The 20,667-nt window shown below is 41.7% G+C and overlaps 1 protein-coding gene across 15 annotated transcripts in view; it reads right to left on the bottom strand.

Annotated features, from left to right (window-relative positions):
* LOC118395768 (casein kinase I-like) overlaps positions 1-17,847 on the bottom strand; it is a 65,472-nt gene extending 47,625 nt beyond the window's left edge. For 5 of the 15 annotated variants that reach the window (XR_004828046.2, XM_035789672.2, XM_035789674.2 and 2 more), the window contains exons 1-4: positions 17,654-17,844; positions 9,488-9,827; positions 5,529-5,569; positions 3,858-3,927 (exon numbers count right to left, since the gene is read on the bottom strand). Coding sequence is in view for 14 of the 15 variants with exons in the window: in XM_035789672.2 (XP_035645565.1) it covers positions 3,858-3,927; positions 5,529-5,569; positions 9,488-9,665 (289 nt within the window). In the remaining variant the exon portion in view is untranslated. Of the gene's footprint in view, positions 1-3,857; positions 3,928-5,528; positions 5,570-9,487; positions 9,828-17,653 lie in introns of all 15 variants that reach the window. The other 10 variants (XM_035789673.2, XM_035789675.2, XM_035789676.2 and 7 more) reach the window with 3 other exon arrangements.
* Between the last annotated feature and the right edge of the window lie 2,820 nt (positions 17,848-20,667).

Here is a 20,667-nt window from a genome sequence, read left to right as displayed (position 1 = left end):
AGATAAGCATGCTCAGTTCAAAAAATGCAGAACTAACAACAGATATAGCACTTGGTTCACTCCAGACCTGACTGCCCTCGACCACCACAAAAACATCCTGTGGTGGACTGCAATAGCATCGAATAGTCCCCGCGATATGCAACTGTTCAGGGAAGTCAGGAACCAATACACGCAGTCAGTCAGGAAAGCAAAGGCCAGCTTCTTCAGGCAGAAATTTGCATCCTGTAGCTCTAACTCCAAAAAGTTCTGGGACACTGTGAAGTCCATGGAGAACAAGAGCACCTCCTCCCAGCTGCCCACTGCGCTGAGGCTAGGTAACACGGTCACCACCGACAAATCCATGATTATCGAAAACTTCAACAAGCATTTCTCAACGGCTGGCCATGCCTTCCGCCTGGCTTCTCCAACCTCGGCCAACAGCTCCGCCCCCCGCGCAGCTACTCGCCCAAGCCTCTCCAGGTTCTCCTTTACCCAAATCCAGATAGCAGATGTTCTGAATGAGGTGCAAAACCTGGACCCGTACAAATCAGCTGGGCTTGACAATCTGGGCCCTCTACTTCTGAAACTATCCGCCGCCATTGTCGCAACCCCTATTACCCACCTGTTCAACCTCTTTCATATTGTCTGAGATCCCCAAGGATTGGAAATCTGCCACAGTCATCCCTCTTCAAAGGGGGAGACACCCTGGACCCAAACTGTTACAGACCTATATCCATCCTGCCCTGCCTATCTAAGGTCTTCGAAAGCCAAGTCAACAAACAGGTCACTGACCATCTCGAATCCCACCGTACCTTCTCCGCTGTGCAATCTGGTTTCCGAGTAGGTCACGGGTGCACCTCAGCCACGCTCAAGGTACTAAACGATATCATAGCCGCCATCGATAAAAGACAGTACTGTGCAGCCATCTTCGTCGACCTGGCCAAGGCTTTCGACTCTGTTAATCACCATATTCTTATCGGCAGACTCGGTAGCCTCTGATTTTTCTGATGACTGCCTTGCCTGGTTCACCAACTACTTTGCAGACAGAGTTCAGTGTTTCAAATCGGAGGGCATGCTGTCCGGTCCTCTGGCAGTCTCTATGGGGGTGCCACAGGGTTAAATTCTCGGGCCGACTCTTTTTTCTGTATATATCAATGATGTTGCTCTTGCTGCGGGCGATTCCCTGATCCACCTCTACGCAGATCACACCATTCTGTATACATCTGGCCCTTCTTTGGACATTGTGCTATCTAACCTCCAAACGAGCTTCAATGCCATACAACACTCCTTCAGTGGCCTCCAACTGCTCTTAAACGCTAGTAAAACCAAATGCATGCTTTTCAATCGTTCGATGCCTGCACCCGCACGCCCGACTAGCATCACCACCCTGGATGGTTCCGACCTAGAATATGTGGACATCTATAAGTACCTAGGTGTCTGGCTAGACTGCAAACTCTCCTCCCAGACTCATATCAAACATCTCCAATCAAAAATCAAATCGGCTTTCTATTCCGCAACAAAGCCTCCTTCACTCACGCCGCCAAACTTACCCTAGTAAAACTGACTATCCTACCGATCCTCGACTTCGGCGATGTCATCTACAAAATAGCTTCCAATGCTCTACTCAGCAAACTGGATGCAGTTTATCAGTGCCATCCGTTTTGTTACTAAAGCACCTTATACCACCCACTACTGCAACCTGTATGCTCTAGTCGGCTGGCCCTCGCTACATATTCGTCGCCAGACCCACTGGCTCCAGGTCATCTACAAGTCCATGCTAGTTAAAGCTCCACCTTATCTCAGTTCACTGGTCACAATGGCAACACCAACCCATAGCACGCGCTCCAGCAGGTGTATTTCGTATCTCACTGATCATCCCTAAAGCCAACACCTCATTTGGCCGCCTTTCGTTCCAGTACTCTGCTGCCTGTGACTGGAACGAATTGCAAAAATCGCTGAAGTTGGAGACTTATATCTCCCTCACCAACTTCAAACATCTGCTGTCTGAGCAGCTAACCGATCGCTGCAGCTGTACATAGTCTATCGGTAAATAGCCCACCCAATTTTACCTACCTCATCCCCATACTGTTTATATTTATTTACTTTTCTGCTCTTTTGCACACCAATATCTCTACCTGTACATGACCATCTGATCATTTATCACTCGTGTTAATCTGCAAAATTGCAATTATTCGCCTACTTCATGCCTTTTGCACACAATGTATATAGACTCTTTTTTCTACTGTGTTATTGACTTGTTAATTGTTTACTCCATGTGTAACTCTGCGTTGTCTGTTCACACTGCTATGCTTTATCTTGGCCAGGTCGCAGTTGTAAATGAGAACTTGTTCTCAACTAGCCTACCTGGTTAAATAAAGGTGAAAAAAATAGCCTGGTTCCTCGCTAGGTTTCTTCCTAGGTTTTGGCCTTTCTAGGGAGTTTTTCCTAGCCACTGTGCTTCTACACCTGCATTGCTTGCTGTTTGGGGTTTTAGGCTGGGTTTCTGTACAGCACTTTGAGATATCAGTGGATGTACGAAGGGCTATACAAATGCATTTTATTTTATTTAAACTAACCACAATGCAATATTTCGCAATGTCATATGGAAAATCTACTCTGGGTTAGCTAGCTCGAGCTGGTTAACGTTAGCCACTAGCCATTCAGTGTGTGTTGGCATTGGTGAGCTACAATCCACCAATCATGAAGAGGTGCGATCTAAACAAGCAATCAGATACCCCACGTGGGGGCCGCGTGATCTCCGTGAAGTAGGCTACCTGAGTTTTTCAACCTTGGGCTTAGTACTAGTGTGCTACAGTAGCTGACTGACTGTGCTGTTGTGATCATTACCATCTGCCTGGAGTCTTCCTTCAATTGTCGTTGTTGACTCTTCCCCTTTGCCGTCTCTTGGACTATTGCCTCACTATATTGGATTAACGGCCTCTCCCTCGGTCGGTGAAACGGCATCTCCCTCTGTAGGGCCTCTTTCCTTGGCTTTTCTTTGGTAGCTAATGCAACTGTCAAGTCTTGCCTCAATTTACTTTTTTTGCTGTGTTCCGTGGGTTCCTGCCTGTGCTAGACTAGTTTGTGTTGTTCTCTGGCTCATTACTGAGCTATGTCGACTGTGGTGGTTGGCTAGCTAGACAAGTTAGCTGGGTATGCTGGATAGCAGGCTAAAATAATTACATTTTGCTGGCTAGCCAAAAGAACTGCATATACCTGTAACATTATTTGATAACTGGTTAGATGGCGTTATGCATTTCCAAAGCGTCGGCTTACTTTAATGTAGCTGTAAGCTAGGTGTTGATAGCAAATGGCTGACTCATGCAGTGCTAATGTAACGCAAGAAGGCTGCTAGGGCTAACGTTAGCAGGCTAGTAGGGCTAATGTTAGCAGGATAGATGGCTAGCAACACGGTAAGCTGATTTGTAACAATATTTGTAAATTATTTGCTTGCAAGTTGGCTGAAAATTAAATTGAAACCAGTAGTCATGATTGCAAATTATTGTTTATTTGAAGTTACACATTTGAAGTTATTTCTGTTGCCGTTTACAATTTAGGGAATAGGCTGGCTTTACCAGTACTCTCAAATTGCATCACAGCTCGCAAATATAATTTCTGGCATGACTTCGGCATTCTGATCGATTGCATGTAATAACTCAAAAAAATAGAAGGTGTAACTTTGCATTGGGACTTCTGATGAGTATATTAATGCAAATCCATATGTTACGTTTATGCTACCTACCCTTTAAGAACGGGCAGTCTTCATACAGAACCTAACCAATCTGAGGTGACCTCAAGTCAGTAGGAGTGATCAATGAGACGGAAAAGAGGAAGAGAGGATGGAGATAGAAGGGTGGATAGAAGAGTGGAGGTCTTACCTGTGCTGCCTAATGTTTTGTAAAACCGGTACTCCAAATGCAGCTGTGGTGCCCTTGATTTGATTGGTTCCTGGAAGAATAATACAAAAAGGAAACACTTCCTTTGAAGGTGGGCTTTTCATTCACTACACAATATGAATTACACCTACAATAAATATGAAAATTAATTAAATGAATTATCATTCAAACAAACCACTTTCAAATTAAGGTTCAGAAATTCATTAATTAGCATGTAATTGACTATTCAAATAAATATTTTTTAAATAAAATATATCATGATTTTGATAGCTGCTCATTGGGTCAATTCACTTTAGAAAGAGGATAATCTCATGAGGGAAATAATCAGAAATAAGGCTTGGGTGGTATACCGGGGTATTTGAAAATAGCAACGGGATGGTTTTTCCCATACGGTTTAAACTTATTTTTTTCCCCCAGTACATCTCTTTAAGTAAATACCTGCAGTCAACTTGTGCAATGCATTAGGAGATGAAGCAGATTGCACTCTTCATTTCACAAGTCACATTATTTTACATTATGAAGCTTAAGTATAGGGCGGCGCAAAATTGGCCCTGCGTTGTCCCGGTTAGGGGAGGGTTTGGCCGGGGTAAGCAGTCATCATAAAAATAAAACAAAAATGTACATTAATTTTGCAAAAACAATGCATGGCCATCATATTTCTAATTTTAAGGCCTATCATAGAAAGAATGTAGCCAGCTACATTTCCTAATGTTTTGTTTATTTAAAATCAGCTCATCTTGCATTTTACCAAAGAAGAATACGAGAAAAGTACTGGAAAACAGTAGCTACCCACCAGTCAGAGCACTGTCTGCTAATAGAATGCCCATTTTGTGAATTCTCAGAGTATAGAAGCGCAACTGAAGCACAAAATTAGTCGGATGCCGAGCAGAAATTACAACAAGTAGTATTTTAGATCTATGCTTACAAAATGCTGAAAGGTATGTGTTATGCATTTGATATATTTTTCCTGCATGAACAACACAGAACTCTGCGTTAGCAAGTTCAACTCAGGGGTCATGTTATCTTAGTAAGTGATTTTATTAATAAGGTGACGGGGCATCATATTGTGTTAGCTTTCTGCCATGTTTGAAAAGTCAAAGCCCTTTGGATAAGTTATTTGTACAGCTGCCACTGTTATCTTGATTTCCTTGTGTTTTTTTCTCCAGTCCGTTCTTGGCCCGTCTGCTCCTCCCCCTCTTCTCCGAGCAGAGGAGGCAGGCCCATTACTCTGCCGACTTCAGACACAGCATGTAGACATGCTGCTCCAGAGGCAGTATTGTTCTTCCTTCAGACAAGCATGCATAGAAACTTTGTTCATTTGCACAATGTCTCTCGTTGAAATCGCCTTGCAAATGTCCAAATTCAACAAAAAAGACATTCGGTAGCTATTACCTACACATCTATAACTTTATGAGCTGGATTGCATGTCTTTGCAATTCACTTATTTGTGTTTGCACTCTTTAGCATATTTAGCTAGCAGCCTATGTGGAAATGGGCTATTACTTGTGCTTATTTTGTTAGCATTCTGGTAAGAGATGCCCAATAGGCTTGCTTGTGTTTTTGGAGCCCCCTTGTGTACTAAATCCCATGGTGAGAGAATGCCAATATTAAAATGAGAATACCGCCCAACCCTAATAAAGGCTCTATACTTACCAATTTTATTGCAACATATTCATTGGTGTAGAGATTTTTACCTGGATAACAAAAAAAAGGGTTATTAGAAGGTTGGGTAAACAACTTATTTCAAAGAGACGAGATGGCACATCCAGTGCAGCCACCAAGGAATATTTTAGGAGTCTTAAGGAACCATTTAAACTCCCATAGGTCTCGAAGACACATGCTTCACAAATAACAGTGATGACTGAACAAAGCGTCTGGAAAGTCAGAGACGTACAACGTTCGAATTGGACAGTTGAGATGAGGAAAATAACCAGGGGCCACTAATGCACCATTAGGCATCTGCATATGCCTATTGTGCAATGCCATGTATTGCAGTTTGTGAACCCCATCACGTGTAGCCCATCACTGGGTGCATGTCCTGCATAAAACTACCAACTTCAAATGAATGAACAAAGCAAAAGTAATTTTTTCCTCCATTTTCCTCGAATGATCCATCTCTGATGGTAATAGAGTGAGCGAGGCATACATTCTCTCCTAAGTCAGGGGAAGACAACAAGACTCAGCCGCGGGCCGAATTTTGGCGGAGAGGATGGTCGGGGGGCAGGAACACAATAACAATTTTCACACTGTAAATTGGACCACAACTAAGCCCAGAAATAGATTTAGATATCAAAATCGTAATTGTATACCCTAATTACATTGAGACACGATCACATACAGTGCCTTAAGTACTCACACCCCCCTGACTTATTCCACATTGTTGTGTTACAGCCTGAATTCAAAATGGATTAAATATCACAATGAAAGTGAAAACATGTATTTAGAAAAGTTTGCACATTTACTGATATTGAAATGCAGAAATCTAATTTACATAAGTGTTCACACAGTCAATAATTGTAGAATCACCTTTTGCAGCAATTACAGCTGTGAGTCTTTCTGGGTTACTCTCAGAGCCTTGGACACCTGGACTGTGAGACATTTCCCGATTATCATTTTCTAAATTATTCAAGCTTTGTCAAATTGGTTGTTGATCATAGACAACTATTTTCAGATCTTGCCACAGATTTTCAAGTAGCTTTAAGTCAAAACTAACTCAGTCAATCAGGAACATTTCACCATCTTCTTGGAAAGCAACTCAAGTGTAGATTTGGCCTTGTGTTTTAGGTTATTGTCCTGCTGAAAGTTGAATTCATCTCCCAGTGTCTGACAAAGCATTTTGCCTGTGCTTAGCTCCATTCCATTTATTTTTATCCTGAAAAACTCCCATCCTTAATGATCACAAGTATAACCATAACATGATGCAGCCACCACTATGCTTGAAAATATGGAGTGTGGTAGGTGTTGTATTGGATTTGCCCCAAACATAATACTTTGCATTCAGAACATAAAGTTAATTTCTTTGCCACATTTTTTGCAGTTTTAACTCAATACCTTACTGCAAACAGGATGCATATTTTAGAATATTTTTATTATGTACAGGCTTCCTTTTAAATCTGACAATTAGGTTAGTATTGTGGAGTAACTACAATGTTGAGCCATCCTCAGCTCTCCCATCACAGCCATTAATCTCTGTTTAAAAGTTACCACTGGCCTCATGGGAAAATCCCCAAGCAGTTTCCGGCCTCATGGGAAAATCCCCAAGCAGTTTCCCTCCTCTCCTGCAACTGAGCTGGGAAGGACACCTGTATCTTTGTAGTGACTGGGTGTATTGACACACCATCCAAAGTGTAATTAATAACTTCACCATGCTCAAAGGGATATTCAATGTCATTCAAAAGCCACATTCAACACTATTATTGCATACAGAGTCTATGCAATTTAAGTGAATTGTTATGCAAATGTTTAATCTTGAACTTATTTAGGCTTGCCATAACAAAGAGGTTGAATACTTGACAAGACATTTCAGCTTTTCTTTGTTAATTCATAATAAAAACAATTCCACTAACATTATGGGGTATTGTGTGTAGGCCAGTGAAAAAAAAATCTAAATTGAATACTTTTAAAATTCAGACTAACAACTAAAAAGTCAAGGGGTGCACACTTTAAGGCATTGTATGTCTCATTCGTGGGAATACTTGGTGAACAGATTTCCTGAATGAAACTCATTTTAGATAAAAGACAAATCACCAGGAACTTGACCCCAAAAAATAAATCCCTCCTATTAATTTAACTCTACTTTACTTTGGGGGCCCACAATTTTGTCCCTGGGCTGCCTTTTGCCGACCCCTGCTGTGATATTGCAATACAAAAGGTGTCATATGAGAGAAGTGCAGCATAAATCCCCTTGCAGGCATGTGAAACTCAGCACATTTGCGGGGCAAGCTGAGAATGAAAGTGCTGACGCCAACAGTGTGACACTAGGTAGGAAAGTGAGAACAACAAGGCTTGTGTTTGGATGCAATGATCCTGCGCAGAGCAGTGAAATTATATTTGTATAAGTGTGGGGTAATACATAGGACAGTGGGAGAACATATATAATTGTAGGATTCAAGTAGTTTACTTAAAATACTACATAAAGTTAAATTTTGCATTTTGAAATGGACCACTAATATTTTGAGATTCCTGACTAAAAAGGTCAAAGGTTTAGTGTACACATCATGGAGGCTTATTTTATGGTTAGCACCGGCTCAATGAAGACACCTTGTGACATGTTCTATTCAAAACAAACACAATCCTCTGCTTGAACATTGAGATAGTTCAATGTTCAATGTTGAAATTCCAGCAATTTGTTGTGAGGTCCCTTGATTAACAAAGTAGAATTAGGACGATAAACCAAAAATGTATCGACACAGACCATACCGATCACTTATCGCAGGAAATTAGCTGATATTGTTCATTATGATAAGTGGCCTACACTAGTGAAATGCAAAGTTTGAAATTAGTTCGCTAATATCGGTGATTGTTAATGGGACAATTGATGGCTACAACCAACTACAACTAGTAGTAGTAGATTAAAGGATCATAAAATTTAAAAAAAGAACTGGTGCACATTAATGTTAGAAACTTAACATTCTATTTATCATTATAACATAAGGAAATGTATCACAATATGGATTTTTGTCCATATCGCCCATTTCTATAACAAAGTCAAATTTGATTCAATTTACGTCAAAAGACAACACAGGACTGAATAACAACTCCCTCCTAAGTCATTAAGTATTTACATAAAATGTTAAGATGTCTTACAACCTGTAGGCTTTTTAAATGTCAGGAGAGTTAAGGCCTTTATTAAATCCCTCAAAAGTGAGTCTATGAGCCTATGGAACCCAGCCACACTCATGCTGAGTGACAATGCCATAGGCAAACAATAGGCCTCCGAACTTCAGCAGTGCATGCATGGAGGATACCAGAGAAAAGCTATTCTCTCGCCCACCCCCTCCCGGACTATTTTCCATGTGGGTGGCAGCAGAGCAGAGGAAAGGCAAATCTTAGTATCTCAACCAGTTTCAGGACAGAGACATTTCAGTACAAACAGTAAAGCCTGAGCTTTCTGGCTATAGCTCAGTCATTTCATATGACTTAATGCTCCTCACTGTCCTACCTGGAGAAGATAGTTATTAGACAACCCAGATATCTTAGATGGAGGTGCAGGGGGATAGACATTCAGCTCTCAAAGTTAATATCCATAATGAAAATTAAATACATATTTGCTGCCAATGTAATCTGGGTGTCCATTCAGGTGTCTACAGCCATGGCAGATTAGCTGGGGCCTGAACTCATTATGATGCCGTCAATGCATCCAATTTGATTCATCATGTCGAGATATGGTAAGATTAACAGTGTACACAGTTAAGCCCCATGTACAATTTGATAGTGAAGGTGGAGAGGGAACTAGGAATATCAGTGAACAAGGTTTCACATTTCCAAGAGGAGTAGAACATAGTCAAGGCCCAATATTTTCAGCTTTAAACAAATGTTCACACATCCAGCATACTGTATTGTCGTTTTCAAACACTCCAAATATATTATTTAAAGGGTTAGGCTGTTCTTACCTAACTTCAGCTCTCCAAAGTTACCACAGCCGATCTTCTTGCCCACACGGAAGTTGGGCCCCACCATGAGCACTCCGGAGGAGCCTGATCCCGAGGGGCGCGAGTGCCCGCTGCGCCCCTGACCTGCCTTGTTGCTGCGTGCAGGTCTCTCACTCTCTTTCTCCCGTGAGTGCTCCATGGCTCGAGGTGCCACCCAGAGGACTGGAATGGGAGGATGTGCTCCCTGACAGGGGCTGCTCTGCAGCTGGGCAAAGGGGCCGGGGCAACGGCTCTGCCTCCGCCCGCCCCGGTCACTGTGACCTTGACATTTGGGTGGGAAGCAAGAGCTTTCACAGGTATCCTGGAAACGAGGGGAAAGGAAATGTCAGAAATAGTCTAATTTAATTTTCCTGCTGAGATGAACCATGCAGTGACTAGGTATTGATAACCCATGACAACCCCACAGCAGGATAAAAGAACTCCACAAAAAAATATATATTCTGACCACTTCAACTATATTGTTTACCACAGTATATCTACAGGAGAGTCCTTAATTTATACTTTCAAAATACTTTTTCCCAGAGCACCATGGTATTCCCCAGTTTGACAAGCTTGCTGGACAGTTCAGATGTGCCATCCTGCACTATTCACAAGTTTTTCACATAGGCCACTTTACACAGGCCTAAGACTTAACCCCATCCTAGGGCGACATGTTTGCAATATTATTATGTTTTCTGCACACACAAAAATGTAATACATTTAATAATTTAGCAAATTTCAAGAGGTGGCTCCATAAATATTTCATGACTCCCACAGTATCAATTGTCTTCACAACATGTTTGACAGCCATCTCGATACGAATGATGTGACTCACAAGACAAATATTACCAAATTCAAAATCAGTCTCATAAATCTCAGATTACATGCAGGGGTTACTTTATCAGCCCCCCCTGCTGTGGCCTGCAGGGGCTGTGGCCTGGGTTTATGGCAACACAGGGAACCAACACATTGACTGTAGTACTCACGCTGGCTAAATATTGGACCACTGCTACTCAACTTTTCAAAATGCCTACAAGGCCCTCCCCTGCAGTCCCTTCCACAAATCTGATCACGATTCTACTTTGCTACTCCCTTCCTATAGGCAGAAATTCAAACAGGAAGTACCTGTGCTAAGGTTTATTCAACACTGGTCTGACCAAGCAGAATCCATGCGCCAAGATTGTTTTGATCACGCGGACTGTGAAATGTTCCGGGTAGCCTCAGAATAACATTGACGAATACACGGATATGGTGACGGAGTTCATCAGGAAGTGTACTCAAACCAAACCAGAAACAGCGGATAGATGGCAGCATTCGCACAAAACTGAAAGCGCAAACCACCGCATTTAACCATGGCAAGGTGACTGGGAATATGGTCGAATACAAACAGTGTAGTTATTCACTCCGTAAGGCAATCACAGGCAAAATGTCAGTATAGAGACTAAGTGGAGTCACAATTCAACTGTTAAACCACGAGACGTATGTGGCATGATATACAGACAATCCCGGATTATAAAGGGGAAACCAGCCACGTCGTACACCACCGTCTTGCTTCCGGACAAGCTAAACATCAATTTCGCACGCATCGAGGATAACGCAGTGGCACCGCTGTGGGCTCTCCTTCTCCGTGGCCGACATGAGTAAGACATTTAAGCGTATTAACCCTCGCAAGGCTGCCGGCCCTGACGGCATCCCTAGCTACATCCTCAGAGCGTGTGCAGACTAGCTGGCTGGATAGTTTACGGACATATTCAATCACTCCCTATCCCAGTCTGCTGTCCCCACTTGCTTCAAGATGTCCACCATTGCTTTCTTGGGTACAGGAACATAAGGTAACTGAACCTAATGACTATTGCCCCATAACACTCACTTCTGTCATCATCACTTCTGTCAGCTTTGAGAGGCTAGTCAAGGATCATATCAGCTCTACCTTACACCCTAGACCCACTTCAATTTGCTTACCACCCCAATAGATCCACAGATGATGCAATAGCCATAACACTGCCCTCTCATCTGGACAAGAGGAATACCTATGTAAGAATGCTGCTCGTTGACTAGAGCTTGGCATTCAACACCATAGTACCCTCCAAGCTCATCATTATGCTTGAGGCCCTGGGTCTGAACCCCACTGTATGCAACTGGGTCCTGGACTTCCTGATGAGTCTTCCCCAAGTGGTGAAGGTAGGAAACACCTCCACTTCACTGATCCTCAACACAGGGGCCCCACAAGGGTGCGTGCTCAGCTCAGCCCCCCCGTACTCCCTTTTCACCCATGACTGCGTGGCCGACGCATGCCTTAAACTCATTGATCAAGTTTGCAGACGACGCAACAGTAGTAGGCCTGATTACTAACAATGACAGCCTACCCGGGGGGAGGTGAGAGCTCTCAGAGTGTGGTGTCAGGAAAATAACCTCTTACTCAACAAAACAAAGGCGCTGATCGTGGACTTCAGGAAACAGCAGAGGGAGCACGCCCCTATCCATATCGAAGGGACCGCAGTGAAGAGGGTGGAAAGCGTCAAGTTCCTAGGCGTACACATCACTGACAATCTGAAAAAGTTCACCCACACAGACAGTGTGGTGAATAAGGAGTAAAACGCTAAAACTTTTACAGAAGCATAATTGAGAGCATCCTAACAGGCTGTATCTCTGCCTGGTACGACAACTGCATGGCCCGCAACCGCAGGGCTCTCCAGAGAGTGGTGCGGTCTGCCCAACACATCACCGGTGGGAAGCTACCTGCCCTCCAGGACACCTACAGCACCCAATGTCACAGGAATGCCAAAAAAAACCATCAAGCACAACCACCAGAGCCACAGCCGGTTCAACCCGCTATCATCCAGAATGCGAGGTCAGTACAGGTGCATCAAAGCTGGGAACGAGAGACTGAAAAACAGCTTCTATCTCAAGGACATCAGACTGTTAAATACCCATCACCAGCTGGCTTCCACCCGGTTACGCAACCCTGCACCTTAGAGGCTGCTGCCCTATTTACAGTCACTGGTCACTTTAATAATGTTTACATACTGCTTTACTCATCTCATATGTATATGCTGTATTCTATTCTACTGTACTTTAGTCAATGCCACAACTTAATCCAATATTTATATATTTCTTAATTCATGTGTATTGTTTTTAGATACTACTGCACTGTTGGAGCTAGGAATACAAGCATGTCGCTACACCCGCAATAACATCTGCTCAATATGTTTATGTGACAAATAAAATTTGATTTGCAGAGTTTAAAATGTTTAAGCTGAAAATCTCACATTTGTTACAAATCATTTTGTGTTTCCTGTTCCTATTAATTTTCCATGTAAGAGTGGTTTCTCCAGAGATAAGTGCAGTTTCAAACTGCACTTTGGCTCAAAATGAATAGGATTTCTTTAATGCTGTAAACATTAGCCTTAGCATTCAACTGCAGATCGTGCACCTTGACAACAAGTTACAACTACAAACCAGGAACTGTGTTCTAAATATATGCACTCGTGACCTTGTCAAAGTGACACAGACCCTGTGTATTTTTGGTCTGTGGAGGCAAACTTATAGGACCGTGGCACTAATGTGAGGGATATTACTGCCATGAATATAGCCAAACATTATTCACATGTGACCTTTTAGAAAACATACCATATTTGTAACTAATAGACATACGTAGGCTACCTATATACTGTACTACCTACACAGTGAGAGTTTAGGCTATTAACTAAACTACAACCATTATAGTGGATAGGCCTACATACTTGGTGAATCAATCATTTCCCATACATTAACACATTTAAGACTACATCACACATTTTGGGGAAATGACCTTGCCTCAGTAATCATGATGGTATATGATATATTTGCCACTACTAGACCAAAATGAAACATAGCAGGACAGGTCTCACCAACCTGCAGAAAACATTAAGCATTTGGTTAATAATTCATTATAGAAAGTCATGGAAGAAAATCAATGTCTTCAGATCCCCCTTCATTTCCTACAATTGTCTCCTCCATCTCCCTCTGACAATGGCAGGAGAGGGCCTTGGTGCTAGGGATATGTCAATGTACTCCACAATATGGTTTGTTATTCAGCCGAGTGACATGGGATCTCACAAATTAGGCCAGCTTCCTATGAGAGATTTCCTGCGCTTGGATCAAAGAGTTTCTATTCACAGAGGAGAAGTGATACAGAGGGGAAAAAAGCAGTCACTATGAGATGGCTATCAAAAGACAAAGATAGGGTTCAGGAAGCACAAAACTAGATGCAAGACCTTCAAACCGTTGACTGTTTCACTAAGGCCATAGTTTGTTACAAGGCTGGTTTAGAGACCCTTTTCTCAATCTAAACCAATCTGCGTGCTCAGACTACATCTGACAGTGACTGCCCAGCAAAGCATTTTCCCTCCATTGTCCATGAAGAGTATTGATGGAAACGGGTTAGTCTGGCACATCGATCAAATCGGTGCAAATAACCCTTGACGCGCTGCATCCAATCAGACCTGGGGTCACAGAGAATGGACGCAATATCAGACAAAGGCACTCGGTATAGAGGGGCTTCATGAATAATTGAAACCTGTAAAACTGAGATGGGATTCACCAGTCAAGTGAGGGGAGGCAGATATAAACCGTTAGAAACACGAGATGAACAAGACACTATTATATCGCCTCTCCTTCCAGTTTACTACATTTCAGACCATTCACACTACAAGAAATGCCAGCAATGTGGAGGATAACTTTAGCAAAAAGGCAGTGCCATGAACACAGTCCAATACTGGAGGAAATTATCAGGGAAAATAATGAATTTAGACATACGGTATGTTTGACAGGCCTATTTATTTATGGATTGTTTTCAGAGTGGTCATGTTCCATGTGCACTAATTCAAGACATTCTAGGATTTCATTGCAGTTTCAGGTTCACTGATGCCTTCCTAGTTCTATGGAGTGAAAAGGCTGTGGATGGAGGGGTTTTTACACTTCAATCCAGTTACTGCCCAATGAAAATAGGCTGTTTTTTTACATGTCATTGTGACAAATAGGTCTTTTACATGTCATTGTGACAAAAGCTGGTGTTTCAATAGAGAATGTTTGTGTGTGTGTCTCACGCCTGCAGTGACTCACACTACCCTCACATATTCCCACTTCAGAACTAGTGGAACGTTCCCTCCTCCCTGAAGGGATTCTGCGTAGCTCCTGTTATGCGAAGTCCAGCTCTGTGCACCTCGCCCACTTCATGGCTAAGCCTACTATAGAGCCCCACAGTGTGTCATAATACGCATAAAACCTAGAGGTCAAATATGGAAATGGTTCCAGTCATTTTACCAACATTTATTTTTCCCATATGGGATTTTACAAACACTTTGGGAGGTGTTTCATGTAGGCTTACCCTGGTGTGACATTTTGATAACCACGTTGATCCCTATTGGACATGGTGACTTGTCAATATATTCAACTTATTTATTCTGATTCGAAAATTATAATTAGCATTAATGTAGACATGATGCAAGACGACAAATCCCTGCACGTCAACTCTAGCTGACACATTTGCAAACAGGTATTGTCCATTTAAAGAGACTGAGGCAATTTATTAATTACTACATTTAGCTAACATTAGATCATGGTATTTGTAGTTCTTTAAGATAGCCACATTAGTTTCATTTTTTGCAGGAAAATACAGGCAAATATGTTGATAAAAGTCACCTTGTCCTAGAGATATTTGCAGTTCTCAAAACATCATGCCTACACAAAACACAGCCCTTATTTTAAGTGTTTCCAAAATCCCCTATGGGAAACATGAATGGTGGAAAAACGATTGTAACCATTTCCATGTTTGACCACTAGGTTTTATGGGTGCTATGAATCATAATGTGGTACACTATAATGTGTGGAATGACACAGTAGCCAATACACTGCTGATAACACTGGTTGTTGCTTGATGTGTGTGCTTCAAATACATTCTCACTCTGTCTGAATAGCTAACAACTTTATTTTTTATAGTGACCTGTGTATTCTTTCCATTCGCAGCATTTAATCAAATGAAACAATGTCACACCGTCAAGGAGTGAAGTTCTTATGTTGCCAAACATGTTACACAATGGACAGCTCAAACTATGACAAATTAACAGAAATACAAACAGGTTGTTCATACCTTACCAAAAAAAGGAAATGTCCTGTTCAATTTGAGCCTTCACAGGGCTCCTTTAAGACAGTATCTGATGGTATAGTGCAAGTTTTGGTGTCATTTTAAACCTTACTGTAGGCTCTGGAATATAGGTTAGGCCTAAAGAGCATTATGGCTTACAAAGAATGTTTCAAAGGAAATTCAGCTATGATAAACCCCTGCTACACAGTGATGTAACATGGACAGCCCTGTGTTACCATGGAGTCAAGAACATGCAGTGAAGAAAAACAAAAAAATGAACACCTGCTCACCAAGTTTATCACTCTGGAAACAGGCAGAAAGGTTGGGAAATCCTCAAGAGTAAATTTAAATAAAGCAGGAGTAATTTTGTCTGGATAAAACAACCTGGACACAGGCCTAAACTAATAGAAAAAAACAGCCAATGTTAAATCATCTCTTCAAAGCTACAGAAAGATGCAGGACTGCCACCAATGGTCTCTGACTAGCCGATCAGAATCGAACCTCCAGCAGCATAGTTAACTAGCGTGCCATGTACTTAAGGTAGACCCGATGGTACATTTAAAGCATGGTACATTTATTTTCAACCAACCTTTAGCCTACTTGCTTGTACTTTCTACATTCGATGTAGTGTCTTGTAAAATGTTGGTTTCCAGTTGTTGGTGAAACTCTGATACACAGAGAATATTCCGCAAAAAAATGTTAATCCACACCTGTGCCTTCCAAGTGAAGAACGGCAAGTAAAGGTTGTAAAAAAAATAAAATGTTCCATGCTTTGAATGGACCATTGGATCAATCTCCAGTGCAAGCTAGCTAACTATGCTGCTAGAGGTTTGATCTGACCGGGTAGGGCTGACTAGATTGTCTTCATATTTTAGACTCATTGGAACATACTGCCCAAGCTTTAGTTTAGTTTTTGGATTGGCACACTGAAGGGTGTGAAACCATTGACGACAGCGGTCCACGATTCTACATCTTGAATTTGTTAAGACTGCTGGCAGGTGGTCCCTGTAACACACCGCAGGTACTGCAGGAGATGGGACTGACTTTTTTTTAGCTCATGTCATTTGATTTATTTAGCCAGGATAGCCCACTCAGTAACAATTCAGCCACTGTTTGGCAAGGAGTTCTGTGTTCCATAGATCGTCAACTTGTTATATATAGCCTGATACTTTCCTGTCTTAAATTCCAACCCAAACAGGACCAACACAACAACGAACCAGCAGAGTATATTAAACTATAATATTTTTTTAAACCAAATTCTTACTTAAAGTTATTTCACGAGATAGCCTCTATTATAAGCGTCCCATCTTCAAGGAGGATGTGGCTAGGCCACCTGGACAAGCCATTGAAAAGTTATTGTACATTTTATGACGAGCCTCAACTACTTGCACCCTTAACTTATGGACAGAATCAAGGACCATAACGTTAATATGATCTAGATAGCATAGCCAGTTAGCTAACGTAGGTTGCATACTACTTCAGGAAGGGTTGGATTAGTTCGCTGGAAAGACGAATATTGTTTGGCTGAAATGCTCAACTCAAGACACCTGGCTAGTTTGGTTCTGACAAGGTTTTGAGTAACGGGACAGATACTGGACCTAACTAGTAAACTAGCGACTCTCAGTTTTACTTATTAGAACAAAACGAATCACTAAATGTTAGCTATTAGCCCATAAACGATATAGCTAGCTAGTTAATTAACTAATGACGGAAACTCGCACTTGACTGGCAACAAACACTCCCAATTCCATGCACTGTCGGCACCACACAAACAAAAACAGTGAAACCAAGATGCATTCCCTGTGTGGTCAAAATGTTGTCTAGGTAGTTCGTTAGCTAGCTGGCTAAAGGTAGCTAATAGTCCAGACACTGTCTTTAGTTCAGGGCATTAAGTTGTTAGATAGCTAGCTAGCTAGCTGCTAAACCTAGCCTAGCCGGCGTCGTTCAGAAATGCAGCGGTTAGTGGACTAGCTTTAGCTATTAGTCAATGTTATCTTGCGAGGTTTGTGGAAATATAAACTTACTTTCAATGTGATCCTGAGTGCATTTAGTCATTTATTTCCCGTTTGTGTAGTAACAATTACGCCAGAAACAAGGTCGAGATGTCAATTTGGCTAAGGTTATGTCAAGCTATGCCTCCCAGAACCCTGTTCAGTTCGCCTCCACTGATATGAAAGTGTTCCGGAAGTGTTGATCCAAACTAGAAAGGAAGGAAGAGGCGAAGCGAGAGGTTTTACTCCGCCCAAAATCTGTCTACGAAAATAAAACCACGTGAGGAATTTTTGTATGGCGGTTTGATACAATTGTATAAATGCTAACAGATAATGTATGGTTTCGACATGTTTTTGCGTTGTCAAATTAATTATGCGAGAAATGGCTGTAGAAACGCCTTTATGCGCAAATATTGATAGCCTATAATAACAATCATATCGAAGTCTATTTGGGAGTCACGCAATGACATGTTGTGTGGTCCTCCCACTACGACAAGGGAGACCATGCAGTTTGTTAGGCTCCAGAGGAAGCACATTTGGAAGAACTTCGCAGGGTGGTGAAAATGCACGATATGAGCTTGATGCTACTTTCCAATAAATGCCGAGTGTCTTATTCTGGTGACATGATGATCGATGCTTGACAAATACAAAACATTCCTGCTCTTATCCATAATATCCAGAATAGGCTAGTGTACAACAGCAGTCGGTCATAGGTTTGGCTTTGGATAAAAAAAAATGTGTCAGCTAATAGTCGACAGAATATAATAGTGGCCCAATTCATTGGCAAATTAAACACTTCATTTTTACACATCTGGTTAGTAGGCTATATAATCATGTCAATAACACATCCTAATATTTTCGAACTGATTCCACTGATAAAATGTATTTATTATTCATTTATTTGTGCATTGATTGCTTGCAATCAAGAGAAAATATAGTATGAAAAGGTCTCAAAAGAAAGGTGGATAATGGAAATGGAAGTTTCAGGCAAGAATTGACGGAGTAATATGCATATTTACCATATTTCTCCAATGTCAAACCAGTGTCTTGTTTGCAACGAAACGTTTGCAGTTTGCAAATATTAGACATTCTTATCAATCTTAACATGGCACTTTCAAAAGTTACCTTTCCACCCAGACAGAGGTTCCACCGAGGCAGAACAATTTAAGCTTCAACTGCTGGCTACTCGTTCATTGTTTAACCTAACAACATACGTGTTTCCCTATAAACTGCCTGGTATTAAACATTTTCACTTCTCAGAAAGTAAAAAGTTCAATTAATAGGGATAGCAAAGTACATTTTACCTCTAATATTAAAGGCTGCAGCTCAGCTTCAGAATGTCATAGCGAGAAATCAATATATCCATATGCATGAGTCACATATTTTGTGAGAATTTTAAAGCTGGTTTCTAGAATAATGCATCACGAAGTTAAGTGTTATAACATTGCTTATCTTTATTTAATTCAAAATATAAAGCTAAAAATAGGTATCATTTTTGCAATTTTCTTTAATAACAAAAGGTACTCAATTTGAGCTCTGGTTTTAACCAAACACACAAAGCCCTTCCCAGGCATAGAGCTCCTCCTCAATAGCGGTGTGGGGCGGCAGCGTAACCTAGTGGTTAGAGCGTTGGACTAGTAACCGGAAGGTTTCGAGTTCAAACCCCCGAGCTGACAAGGTACAAATCTGTCGTTCTGCCCCTGAACAGGCAGTTAACCCACTGTTCCCAGACCGTCATTGAAAATAAGAATATGTTCTTAACTGACTTGCCTGGTTAAATAAAGGAAAAATTAAATATTTAAGGAGTGTTTAGGTCGATTTGGTTATACTGACAAATCTATGGATAGCATAATTGGGTCTGTCAAAAGAGGTTTATTTATTTTCTTTAATGGGAAGAAATAGGCTCCAATATAGTAAATGAATGAATGAATGAGCAAATGAATATAAAAATGAAGACAACTGTTTAAATCAATTAAATTCAGCACCATTTGCTGTCCACCTCTCTTTAATTATGCCTCAGCCGCTCTTAAGCTATTGTCTGCCCGCTTGCCTTTTTGTACTGAAAAAAAATCTAAACACAACATCCAACAATTTCCAAGCTTTTACTGAGCTTTTTACATATAAGGAAATCAGTGAATTGAAATAACTTCATTATTGCCTTAATCTATGGATTTCACATGACTGGGTCCCCCCCACAGTGTCTCCTGACCCCTCCTGTCTCAGCCTCCAGTATTTATGCTGCAGTAGTTTATGTGTCGGGGGGCTAGGGTCAGTTTGTTATATCTGGAGTACTTCTCCTGTCCTATTCGGTGTCCTGTGTGAATCTAAGTGTGCGTTCTCTAATTCATCTCCTTCTCTCTTTCTTTCTCTCTCTCGGAGGACCTGAGCCCTAGGACCATGCCCCAGGACTACCTGACATGATGACTCCTTGCTGTCCCCAGTCCACCTGGCCGTGTTGCTGCTCCAGTTTCAACTGTTCTGCCTTATTATTATTGGACCATGCTGGTCATTTATGAACATTTGAAGATCTTGGCCATGTTCTGTTATAATCTTCACCTGGCACAGCCAGAAGAGGACTGGCCACCCCACATAGCCTGGCTCCTCTCTAGGTTTCTTCCTAGGTTTTGGCCTTTCTAAGGAGTTTTTCCTAGCCACCGTGCTTCTACACCTTGCTTGCTGTTTGGGGTTTTAGGCTGGGTTTCTGTACAGCACTTTGAGATATCAGCTGATGTACGAAGGGCTATATAAATAAATTAGATTTGATTTGATTTGACTGGGAATACAGATATGCATACCATAAAAAAGGTAGAGGCATGGATCTGATGTGACTACCATTTGCCTCATGCAGCGCAACACATCTCCTTCGCATAGAGTCGATCAGGATGTTGATTGTGGCCTGTGGAATGTTGTCCCACTCCTCCTCAATAGCGGTGTGAAGTTGCTGGATATTGGCGGAAACTGGAAAACGCTGTCTTACATGTCCATTCAGAACATCCCAAACCTGCTCAATGGGTGACATGTCTAGTGAGTATGCAGGCCATTGAAGA

Source organism: Oncorhynchus keta, chromosome 17, assembly GCF_023373465.1.
Source record: "Oncorhynchus keta strain PuntledgeMale-10-30-2019 chromosome 17, Oket_V2, whole genome shotgun sequence".
Lineage (NCBI taxonomy): Eukaryota > Metazoa > Chordata > Actinopteri > Salmoniformes > Salmonidae > Oncorhynchus > Oncorhynchus keta.
Note: the sequence above shows the minus strand (reverse complement) of the source record. Positions and strands in the feature narration are given on the sequence as shown.